The following is a 12530-nucleotide window of genomic DNA, read 5'->3' as shown; positions in this document are numbered from 1 at the left end:
CCTTCCCTGCCACAAATGTAGTCAGCCTTATAGGTGCTACTGGACTCCTGATCTCCTTGAAGAAGGGAGCTGTGGCTCACAACACCGCCTATGCTGCCACAAATTTAGTCAGCCTTATAGGTGCTACTGGATTCTTGCTCTTTTCTACTGCTACAGACAGACGGCTACCCATCTTGATCTACCACTTTACTAGGCACTGCATCCCACGAAAGCCGAGAAAGCTTATGCAGGAACGAATGCAACCCTCGCTCGTCTGTACTAGACTCCAGTTGGTGAGTTCTGTTCTTTGTTTCACTGCGCTCCGTTTCACCTGGGTTCCCCCTGCGACCTCCCCCCACCTGTCGCTCTCCGTTCGTGTGACCCTTTGGCTTCCTCTCGCCTTCAGAAGACACAAAAGGTGCATGCAAATCGCCCTTTGCAACGAGGGGAGCTCAAGGGAGGAAGTGCCTGGCGAGCTCGCTTTCTTCTCCTTCGAGGCGCAGAGCACGCGCTTAGGCTCGTGCCCGCACGTCCACTCTGCAAGAGAGCAGGAGGCAGTCCTCTTTGGGAACCGACCTGGCAAGGCGTGGAATTGTGAGTGGTCCAATCCCTTCCTATTGTCTTTCCCAGGTTTTTTTTTTTTTTGCAAAGGAATGGGAACACCATAGGAGAGAGGGGTAGGTTTCCCCCTTGGCCCCGGGGGGAGTGGGTGGGGATTGACCCCCAGAAATCAACCGATGCAACTTTTCAGAGCTCTGTGTGATTGTAAACTTTGTTGTAATCCGCCTTGATCTTGCTGAGGTGGGGAGGGCGGAATATAAATTGAAATCAACCGATGCAGCTTTTCAGAGCTCTGTGTGATTGTAAACTTTGTTGTAATCCGCCTTGAGCCTGCTGAGGTGGGGAGGGCGGAATATAATTTGAAATCAACCGATGCAGCTTTTCAGAGCTCTGTGTGATTGTAAACTTTGTTGTAATCCGCCTTGAGCCTGCTGAGGTGGGGAGGGCGGAATATAAATTGAAATCAACCAATGCAACATTTCAGAGCTCTATGTGATTGTAAACTTTGTTGTAATCTGCCCTGAGCCTGCTGAGGTAGGGAGGGTGGAATATAAATTGAAAATAAATAAATAAATTTTAAAAAATAGTGATCATCTGCTCATTGCTGGTTAACTGTGGTGGTTGAAACGTTGGAAACTCTGCGTATAAAGGTCATAATAATACTAAAGCTGGAAGGAGGGAAGGCAGGTTGTGAGCAGTATATTGCCATCTTTAAAGAACTTGTAGAAGACATTTCTTCTTCCAAGCATTTTAGCCCTAGTGCCCCCCTTCCCTTTTTATCATGTGTATATATGACTATAGAGCCAGAGGAGTTAGCCTTGTTTAGTCTGCAGTTGCAAAATAGTAAAGATTCCAGTAGCTCCTTTAAGTTTAACCAACTTTAGTTGTTGTAGATTTTCCGGGCTGTATGGCCGTGGTCTTGGCATTGTAGTTCCTGACGTTTCGCCAGCAGCTGTGACTGGCATCTTCAGAGGTGTAGCACCAAAAGACAGAGATCTCTCAGTGTTAACCAACTTTATTGTAGCATAAGCTTTCGAGAACCACAGCTCTCTTCGTCAGATGAGAGTCCAGTAGCACCTTTAAGACTAACCAACTTTATTGGAGCATAAGCTTTCGAGAACCACAGCTCTGTTCGTCTGATGCAACTGACGAAGAAGAGAGCTGTGGTTCTCGAAAGCTTACTGTCAGATGCATCTGACGAAGAGAGCTGTGGTTATTGAAAGCTTATGCTACAATAAAGTTGGTTAGTCTTAAAGGTGCTACTGGACTCTTTACTATATACGACCAGTTCATGTTAGCGTTAGCCATGGGAGCTAGCTAATGAGTTAGGAACCATAGACCTCACCACTATGTTGTATTGGATTCCTGCGAATGCTATGTCTTTGTGTATTTGTATCTATTCACCCTATGGCATTGTTTATGAAAATGTTCCTGATATTGACTGTACTCATCTCACAATGTGTAATCCACATTGTGTCTCAGTGAGAAAGGCGGACTATAAATGACATAAATAAATGTTCACTATACCTCTGAATTTCAGTCTTTAGGGGGAAAAGAATGGGGTGAGTCTGTTGTCTTCATACGGCCTTCCCAATGTCATCTTCACCACTGTAACGGCTGGACTAGTCAATCTAGTTGGATTCTTTATATTGCTGTTATCACTGTTTAGTCATGTTCACAAGTTACAGTGGAGACCCGTATAGCCTGCATGTGTGTGTGTGCGCTTGTTTGTAAGAAACAGCCAACACGGATTCACTTTACAGTTGAAACCTGGATAAATGTGGGGTTTCAATCACACGTTCAGCTGCACATACATTGAATGGGACATGAGAATTACTTAATGCACGTATAAAGAAAAAGTCAATTGTACACCATACGCTAAATTGTTCGCTGTAGCATATGAACAGGGCCAAACTGAGGGCCAAACTACAAGTGACGAATGACACTTGAACGGCAAGTGTATTCCTCCCTGTTCACTTGCCCTCCACTTGCTCTCCACTCAACCCACTTGCCGTTCAAGTGTCATTCATCACTTGTAGCTTGGCCCTCAGTGTGGTGTAGTGATTAGAGTATTCCGGAAGGCCTGGATTCGAATCCCAGCTTTTCTATGGAAGTTTGCTGGGACCACTCACCTCTCTCTCAGCCTAACCTGGCTCTCACGATTGCTGGGTAGATAAAATGGAGGAAGAGGGAAGAGTTGTCTGCTGCTCTGAGCTCCTTGCAAGAACAGCAACGATAACTCTTACACTTATATACCGCTCTTCTAGACAGATTAGTGCCCCACCAGAGCAGTGAACAAGTTAGCGTTATAATTATCCCCACAATACAGCTGGGGAGCTCGGGCTGAGAGGAGCGGCTTACCCAAGGCCACCTACTGAGGTCATGGCAGGAGTGGGATTCAAACCAGTAGAGTGCTGATTTGCAGCCGAACCACTTAACCACTGTGCTACAGCAGCTCTGGACTGTGCTACAGAACCACTGTGCTACAGAAGGGTGGAGTGAGAGTCATGTGGCAAAAAGAAACTCTAGCCCACGCTCAAAATGTCACACAAAGGATTGTCAGCAGATGTGCTTACCCTACCTGTGATAAAATCTGTGTATAGAATCCTTTCTGTTTGTCTGTGATCTAACACTTGTAAGGTGTGAAATTCTTTGCAATTCTTTCTTGCTGCCCTCCGCAACCAACCTTTCGGCTGGGTCTCCGTGCTTCCATTTTTAAAGCTGAGGAATGAACCAATGACTTGCTGTGCAAGTCCACGATAGAGAGCGGAGACTTGGATTCGAGTCCAGTTTTTTCCCCAATAGACCAATTTGTTCCACTTCTCTTTAGGAAATGATTTTTGATGTTCAATGGACTTCCAGCTTACATTCATTATTTCTTGCCTTCTCAAGGGAAATACAGATTTGTATCCTATTTCTTTTTACCCTGTTTTCATTTTGTTAAACCATATGCATCCTGCAACAAAACACAATTATCATTTTGACAAGTGACAAAACTCTTTTAAAAACATGGTTTGAAATGTCGACATCTGTGGGGCTTTGTTTTAGTTGCAATGAGAACCACTGTACTCGTTTGTTGCTACTTTGTCAATTTTTACATTTTCTGGTGGCCACTATATGAGGTCACTTTGCAAGCCTTTGCACTTTGCATTTGTGCGCTACAGCCATGATCTGAAGAAGCTATATGTATGGGAAGAGAGCCATACAAGCAAGCAGAGGGACTGTGCATGTGTTAGTTAATGTGCTCTTAGCTCTTTCAGCAGTGGTAACAGCTGCACTGGAAACATCATGTGGCTATTTTGTTTAAGTTTTAAATCTGAAATACTGGCTGTGCTCTTCAAAGAAATCCCCCAACACTCCAAAACTTTCCTCTATGATTTTCTTTAAAGTTCCAAGGGCACTGAAACATGGTTTGAGAACCACAGGCGTATTCCTTCTACCTCTGTTATTTCTTTGATATTAGAACTGACACCTTTTCCCCTCTTTTAAAAAAGAAAAGGGTTTCTTAAATAATTTATTATTGCAGATAAATGTTTGGTTAATTGTTGCTAAATGTTTGCTAACAACAACATTTGATTTATATACCGCCCTTCAGGACAACTTAACGCCCACTCAGAGCGGTTTACAAAGTATGTCATTATTATCCTCACAACAATAATCACCCTGTGAGGTGGGTGGGGCTGAGAGAGCTCTGAGAGAGCTGTGACTATCCCAATGTCACCCAGCTGGCTTCGTGAGGAATCAAACCCGGCTCTTCAGATTAGAGTCCCGCACTCTTAACCACTACACCAAATCAGAGATAATAATAACACTAATTTGTTCACTGCTCTGGGTGAGGCAGTAATTGTCTAGAAGAGCAGTATATAATCACAGTTATTATTATTTATTATTATTATGTTTGGTGGGTGATGTGATCCTGGATACGTGCTTGCACAAGTAGATAATAGGAATGCTCCCCACCCCCCAACTGGATATCTGTGAACTTATTAATAGAGAAAAACACTTGTTTATTCACATGAATGGAAATAATTTTTAAAAAATTATTCATGTGACATATACTAGACCACAATGCCCACTGACTAGTAATTCAGAATTACTCCCAGTTCTGTATTCACAGTGACTAATACGAATTAGAATTGAAGTTGTGCCAGCAAACACACATTAAAAAGATAGGAAAGGGGGGAAAAACATGGCTTTACTATTTGGATTGTGTGAGTTTGACAGAGTGATTACATGCGAGGTCGGTAAAATGAGTACCCAGTTCCCTGGCGGTAAAGTGTAGATGACTGGGGATGGCAATGGCAAACCACCCCATAAAATGTCTGCCAAAGAAAGTCATGATGCGACATCCCCCCCATGGGTCAGTAATGACTCGGTGCTTGCACACCTTTACCTTTTAAAGGGATAATTAATCTGGATTTTGGAGGCAGCTCCTTGGTTATCATGATTGTATTTCTGGAAAGAGAGAGGGAGGCAGTCAGTGGGTTAACACAGGCAGATAGATAAAATTAAAATTTCACACAGAATGAGGCTAAAACGAGGTGCTCGGCCAATTCCTAAGAAGCTAAAGAGGAAGCTTCGTTGCATTTCACATTGCATCACCTCATGCTGGGTGACACTGCGGCCAAATATGATGCTGAGGCAGTTTTCTGAGGTGACCTTCTATCCAGGGTCATTATGCTAGAACAGAGGGAAGGGTTTCCTCCCCCACCCTTGATTTTGTCACTACTGCCATGAGTTTAGCAGATGGTCTTGGGGTAAGAGTGCCAGATCCCCCGTCCCACCGAGAGGTGAAGGGCACCTGGCGCTCACCTTCTTCTTGCTCCCATGTGATGATGTCACTTCCAGTGAGGGCACTTTCGGATGATGTCATTGTGCAGGCGTGGCAGAGCGCACGTGCTTCGCAGCAGGCTGATTTGGGCCTCCAACGAGTACTGTAGGCACCTTTGACTTGCCAATTTGCATTCCTTTAAGGTGTGAAGAAATTGTCAAGATCTGCATTACAGTGAATGGATGTGGGGGAATCTGGGATCCTTTTAGCAGCTGAGGAGGAACTAATATTGAACACGAGAATGTATTCACGTGGAGCAAATTGAAGTGTAACTGAGGGCCAAGCTACAAGTGACGAATGACACTTGAATGGCAAGTGAACAGGCTCACGTGACCAAGTGGAGCGCAAGTGGAGCATAAGTGAACAGGGAGGAATACACGTGAGTCTGTTCACTTGCCGTTCAAGTGCCATTCGTCACTTGTAGCTTGGCTCTTGCAAGAGAGTGCATAGAAAGTTGAAATGAGGTTCACTTGAGTGTCCCTAGGTACTTAGTAATGTGTATTTCTTTCCTTAGTGGCAAAGAAAAGTTCTAGGGGTTATGCAATGAATTTGTGGGATTCAGGGCCAAACTACAAGTGACAAATGACACAGGATGGACACTTGTCAGCTTCCCTCCAGTTTTGATGGGGAATGTAGGCAGCTTGGCGGAATGTTGGGCAAGTGACAGTTGAAAAGCAGTCGGAGAGCCAAGCTGCAAGACCAGCACGCCTACATTTCCCATAAAAACTTGAGGGAAGCTGACAAGTGTCCAACCTGTGTCATTAGTCACTTGTAGCTTGGCCCTCAGTCTTCTAGCTGGATTAGTAAATCAGGAGCCTGACATTATTTTTAAGGGAGATGAAAGCTGAGTGGTGAAATTATCGTTACTTTGTGTAAATTTCCTTTCTTAACTGTCATAACTGGTGGAAAGGTTTCTGCAGGATTTTTAAGCGTTGCAGAAAATCTGCATATCTGTTTGACCAAAAGATAACAGCAGTAAAAACAAAGTGAGTGCGTTGACCGCAGTCAACAACAACATGCCTCTTTTTCATCTCTGGAAATAAAAAAAAAAAGACCAACTGTTGCATCACTTGGGAGTGTCAGTTCCACTTTTTTGTGTGTTTGTATTTGGTTGGTTCCTGAAGCTACAGCCGCTGTGAACTGAACGTGGTACAGACTTTAACCACTTTCCAACCTCAGTGGGAAAGTCTTTATAAAGAGGTTAATAAAACAGAAATGAATGCCGTTTTAGATCGCCTGTTACTTGTTTTATTTCTTTGTCCCCTTTTGGCTGCTTTCGAAGCAAAAGAACCCCCTCAAGGATTTTTTTTTTTACTGTCTGAAATGAATTAAATTCCAGCAGTACTACATCAGTTTTATGAGCAGCATACTAGTACATTAACAGTGCAATCTTAAGCACAGTTACACCCTTCTAAATCCATTGATTTCAATGGACTTGAAGGGTGTAAATCTACTTAAGATGGCACTGTAAATCCTCCAGTGTTGTATCTCTGTTTCATAATGTCAGTTATGCAATGATTGTATCAACTGCTATCCTAGATTTCTGTGCATTGTTATTAGCCTAGCTTAGGATCCCTTTGCTACCTCTAGGCGTATACTGAAAAAGTAGTAAAGAGAGTCCAGTAGCACCGTTAAGATTAACCAACTTATTTGCAGCATAAGCTTTCGAGAAATACAGCTCTCTTCGTCAGATGCATGCAGAATTGTGGTTCTCGAAAGCTTATGCATGCATCTGATGAAGAGAGCTGTGATTCTCGAAAGCTTATGCTCCAATAAAGGTGGTGAGTCTTAAAGGTGCTACTGGACTCTTTACTATTTTGCAACTACAGGCTAACATGGCTAACTCCTCTGGATCTACTGAAAATGTAGACAAGCCCACCTTTTTGCCATTCTCAAAGCCAAAATGTTAAAAATGGGCAGCATTCGAAAGGCCTAGTTGCATTAAGAAACGAGTCTGCAAAGAAGGAAGAACTTCTAAAGTCTGTTCAAGTTGATTCATTTTGAATGAGATTTCAATATACATGTTACAAAGTTCTAGTGTTTGATGACACAAGGACTCCGAATCAGACTGCTATAGGAATGTTGTGTCTTCCAGATACACGGGGGCTCTTTTCTACTTGTGACCAGAGTGCACGGGCAGAAGCAGCTTTGTCCTCCCCCCACAGCAATTTTCATGACAAGCTGCCCCCACTTTGGCGTCATTGCAAAAATCACATCTATGTGGCTATATGTGCCTTGACTTGGGTAGCCTAGACAAGCCCAATCTTGTCAGATCATGGAAGCTAAGCAGGGTTGGCCTTGGTCAGTAATTGGATGGGGAGACCTCCAGTGAAGACCAGACAATGGCAAATTACTTCTTGCCATGAAAACTGCTGAAGGGGCAGTAGAGGTTGCTGTAAATCAGCTATGACTTGATGGAACGCTTCACCACCACATGTAGCTATATGTAATTTTAGCTTCAGCACGGCAGCTGAATTATGCCACACTTTGTAACCAGCTTCTAAGAACTTGGGTAACCCGTGGAGAGAGTGATTCCGTACACGTTGGATAATGCACTTCCAATCCTCTTTATAGATCATTTGGAATGGATTTTTTCATGTGCGGAACAAAAAATCCACCTCAAACGACTGATAAAGTGCATTGAAAGTGCCTTATCCAACGTGTGCGGAATCAGCCTTAGAATGTGGGGCTAATCGTTCAATCCGTGAACGGCTATGCTGATTCTTCGTACCTCCATTTAAAAAAGCAGAGTATCGTTCTATCTCTCCAAGACATCTACATTTTGGCACCTACGGCTTGTTGAATTGTCTGCCTCTGTGATTATTCCACCTTTGTTTCAAAAGAAGCGAAGGATAACATAAGATCAGGGCCTTTATTCAGTGGGCCAAGCTACACATGACGAATGACACTTGAACGGCAAGTGGATTGAGTGGAGGGCCAAGTGAACAGGGAGAAATACACTTGCCGTTCAAGTGTCATTCGTCATGTGTAGCTTGGCCCTGGGAAAAGAGGTGGTGGAACTCAGGATTGCACAATGGCATCACTTTGGGTCAGCTGGAACAAGGGGGGAGGTTTTTAAAGTTTAAATAGCCCTTGGCGAAAATGGTCACATGGCCGGTAGCTCCGCCCCCTGATCTCCAGACAGAGGGGAGTTTCGATTTAGATTGCTGCGTGGAGGGCAATCTAAACTCCCCTCTGTCTGGAGATCAGGGGGCGGGGTCACTGGCCATGTGACCATTTTCAAGAGGTGCCAGAACTCCCTTCCACTGCGTTCCCACTGAAAAAAAAGCCCTGCATAAGACAATAGGTTTTGTAACCTTGCTGAGTTCATTGTTTCTGGGTATATCTGAGGGCCAAGCTACACATGACGAATGACACTTGAACGGCAAGTGGATTGAGTGGAGGGCAAGTGAACAGGGAGAAATACACTTGCTGTTCAAGTGTCATTCGTCACTTGTAGCTTGGCCTTGAGAGCTTAATTTCAACCATGGTGCACCAGCATTCACTTTGAAATTACAGAGTCCATCTCAACCCTGATTCGGATAACCCAGGCTAGCCCAATTTCAGAAGCTAAACAGGTTCAGACCTGGTCAGTAATTGGATGGGAGATGGCAGTGAAGTCTAGGGTTGCTGTGCAGAGAGGCAGATAATGGCAAACCACCTCTGAGCATCTCTTGCCTTGAAAACCCTACAGGGTCGCCAGAAGTCAGCGACAACTTGACAGCCCAAAAATATCTCAGAAGCAGTTTCCAGTTCCAGGACTCAGGGCCAAGCTACACATGACGAATGACACTTGAACAGCAAGTGGATTGAGTGGAGGGCAAGTGAACAGGGAGAAATACACTTGCTGTTCAAGTGTCATTTGTCATGTGTAGCTTGGCCCTCAGACTCAAAAATATGGGATGTGATATCACAAAGAGGCTGCTTCTAAGCACATGCAAAGTACATTTTCCCTCCTCAGTAACTGTGGTTTAACTGCCCACGTCTTTTTAGCTGCCAAGGTGAGAGGCTGTCACTTTGAGCTTTGGCTCCCCTTGTTCTTTAGAAATTAAACACGTGGGCTGGAAACTTTTAGGTTGGGGTTTCTTAGCTTTCACTTCCTTTGAGTAAAATCACAAAAGAGTAAGCTTTTTATATTTCTAAACCCTTATCTCTTAACGGAGATTGCACAAAATGACTAAGTCGCAGAGCTGTAATTCACACTTCTTCTTTCAAAGGCATATTTTTTCTCAGATTTCAGCACGCATTCAAGAGTTTTGAAAAATACCATTGCAAACCAAAGAATTGTGGAGCTTCGGCGCTTTTCCAGAGTCCCCAGTTAGATTGCAAACAGGTGCGTATCCGCACGCGCAGCCGTGTCAGTCTGTGAACTTGGAGGTGCTACTCTGGAGAACATTATGTGCTGGAACATGAAAAGACTGTAATAATAATAGTAGTAGTAATAATAGTAACAACAACAATATTGTGTAATCCGCCTTGAGTCTCATTGAGAAAGGCGGACTATAAATGACGTAAATAAATTAATAAAATAATAAACAAACAACAACAACAACAACAATAGCACTTATATATAGGGTTGCTACTTGCCAGCTCCAAGTTGGGAAATTCCTAGAGATCTGGGGGGTGAAACCTGGAGAAAGTGGAGTATGGGGAGGGAAAGGACCTTGGCATGGCATAATTCCATAGAGTCCACCCCCAAAATAGCCATTTTCTCCAGGTGAACTGATCTCTGTGGCCTGGAGACCAGTTGTAATTCCAGGAGATCTCCGGCCACTACCTGGAGGCTGGCAACACTACTTACATACTTCTCTTCTAGGCAAATTAGTGCCCCACTCAGAGTGGTGAACAAACTTATTGTTATTAGTATCCCTACAATACAGCTGGGGAGCTGGGGCTGAGAGGAGTGGCTTACTCATGGTAGGGATCTCAGGTTCCCCAGTGGAGGTGGGGGGATCCCCTGCTCCAACCTGCTGCCCACTGTCTCCACTCACCTAGCAGGTGAGGAGAAAAGCGTGGGAACAGGCCTTCCACGAGTGACATCGTTGCACCTCCCTCAGAGTGCTCCCGCGCTTCGCAGAGGGCCAATTTAGGCCCCAAACGCTTGTGCAATGACATCATCCGGAAGTGATGTCATCACGCAGGAGCAAGAAGAATGTGAGTGCCAGGTCTCCTATGCCTCCTGGTGGGAAGGGGACCTGGCACTCTTACCCTAAGACCACCTGCTGAACTCATGGCAGTATTTACAAAATCAAAGTGCCCCCCCCCCCCCGCCGTCTTCTCTGTACTAGTATAAATGTGTCTAGCTGGTCTAGGGGTTGTTTCCATAGGATACTAAAAAGACTTTGAGCCTCATGCACATCAGTGTTTGTGCTGTGTATAAATGTAGCATAGGATACTAAAAAGACTTTGAGCCTCATGCACATCAGTGTTTGTGCTGTGTATAAATGTAGCATAGGAGGGCTATAAAACAGAGGAGAGCCATTTTAAACACCAAGGTTATCTTCTACTCGGCGTGACCTTTATGGGCTGATACTAGCCTTACATGTGAAAACACATTCAGGCACAGATACAGGCCAAGAAAATAAGACCACCACCACAGGAAATCATTTGAATGGCCTTTTCTTGTGTGTGTCCGTGTTTGAGGGAGGGGGGTTATAGCAGAATTTCCTCATGAACACCCATATTATTAATTCCATCGATTGCCGTAACCATGACCTCTGTGTTTTCCAGGTTATGCTTCTCCTGAGGTGGATCCTGAAACTATGGTTTCTATTTCTGCTCATAGCAACAGTATGTGGAAAGAAGACATCAGACGTGGGTATGGAAGAAAGCTGGTGTGTGTGCGTGTTGTGTTTGTATGAGAGAGACAGCGAGAATAGGTTAGATGCCATCTAAATTCTGTGCATGGGAGCACAACTTCCTGTCTCACCACACAAAAAGCAGTCCAAAATGCTCCCCAATCCTGTTTTGGGGTCATAGGGGACCCCCCCAGGGAGTAACATAAGGGGGGAATTGTAGGGCTGCTGTAGAAAGGGATACGCCCCCTATGTGTACAGATCTTTTTGGTGAGGCCATAGTACATTGGATTAAATTATCAAAACTAGGTAGGTTTTGATGTCATAGGGTTGCCAGGTCCAGGGTGGGAAATTCCTGGAGATTTTGGGTGTGGAACCTGGAGAGGGCGGGGCTTGGGGAAGGGAAGGTCGTCAGTGGGGTATAATGGCATAGAGTTCACCCTTCTTAGTAGCCGTTTTCTCCAGGGGAACTGATCTCCATTGCCAGGAGATCAGTTGTAATTCCGGGAGATCTCCAGCTACCACCTGGAGGCTGGCAACCTATTGCAGATGTCATTCCATCTTATACTATCTTGCTTCCTCTCTACTCCTCTTGGGAAGAGGCAGGAGTGTCTGAAGTTCCCATTTCAGGTCTTGTTATTCCTCTTTTTCAGGGAGGGACGTGGAATTCTGGCCCTAACTGAAAATGTATCTGATAGGATACATCTTCCTCAGCTTCAGTTCACTTTTCCCTAATGAGACATGAGGGGGGGGTGGATTCAGTGTTCTGGTTTGCTCTAGGACCTTCTACATCAAATTTGTTTACATGACACCACGGGAGGAGTTAGTCTGCATACTCAGAGAGGCTGGTGCTTCCAGGAGGAACATCCTATAAACTGACTATTTGCATCCCAATCTATCACCTGAGGTGCTCACCTTTTCCGGATAGGGTTACTCTTATTTCTGACTGAAGAGCCCCATGGTACGGAATGGTAAGCTGCAGTACTACCGCCCAAGCTCTGCTCACGACCTGAATTCGATCCTGGCAGAAGTCAGGTTCAGGTGGCCAGCTCAAGGTTGTCTCAGCCTTCCATCCTTCCGAGGTTGGTAAAATGAGTTCCCAGTTTCCTGGGGGTAAAGTGTAGATGACTGGGGAAGGCAATGGCAAACCACCCTGTAACAAAAGTCTGCCAAGAAAATGTCATGATGCAACGTCCCCCCGTGGGTTAGTAATGACTCGGGGCTTGCACAGGGGACTACTTTTACCTTTACCTTTTTTAATTTTTGCAAATACTATCTGGATGACATCGTTTGGTAGGCGACTGTCAGAAAAATCAGCAAAGAAGTGGCATACAGAAGTAGGTGGTCTCTGTGCTACGTGGAAA

At 44.6% G+C, this 12530-nt stretch overlaps 1 protein-coding gene across 1 annotated transcript in view; it reads left to right on the top strand.

Moving 5' to 3' along the window:
- The first annotated feature begins 494 nt into the window (after positions 1-494).
- The window catches only part of ITGB7 (integrin subunit beta 7), a 34311-nt gene continuing 22275 nt past the window's right edge, over positions 495-12530 (top strand). Inside the window, exons 1-3 of the mRNA XM_055003471.1 lie at positions 495-573; positions 9605-9704; positions 11102-11189. Coding sequence (XP_054859446.1) covers positions 11105-11189 — 85 coding nt within the window. The 5' untranslated portion in view covers positions 495-573; positions 9605-9704; positions 11102-11104. The remainder of the gene's footprint in view (positions 574-9604; positions 9705-11101; positions 11190-12530) is intronic.

The sequence above is a fragment of the Eublepharis macularius genome, chromosome 19 (genome assembly GCF_028583425.1).
Source record: "Eublepharis macularius isolate TG4126 chromosome 19, MPM_Emac_v1.0, whole genome shotgun sequence".
Classification (NCBI taxonomy): domain Eukaryota; kingdom Metazoa; phylum Chordata; class Lepidosauria; order Squamata; family Eublepharidae; genus Eublepharis; species Eublepharis macularius.
Note: the sequence above shows the minus strand (reverse complement) of the source record. Positions and strands in the feature narration are given on the sequence as shown.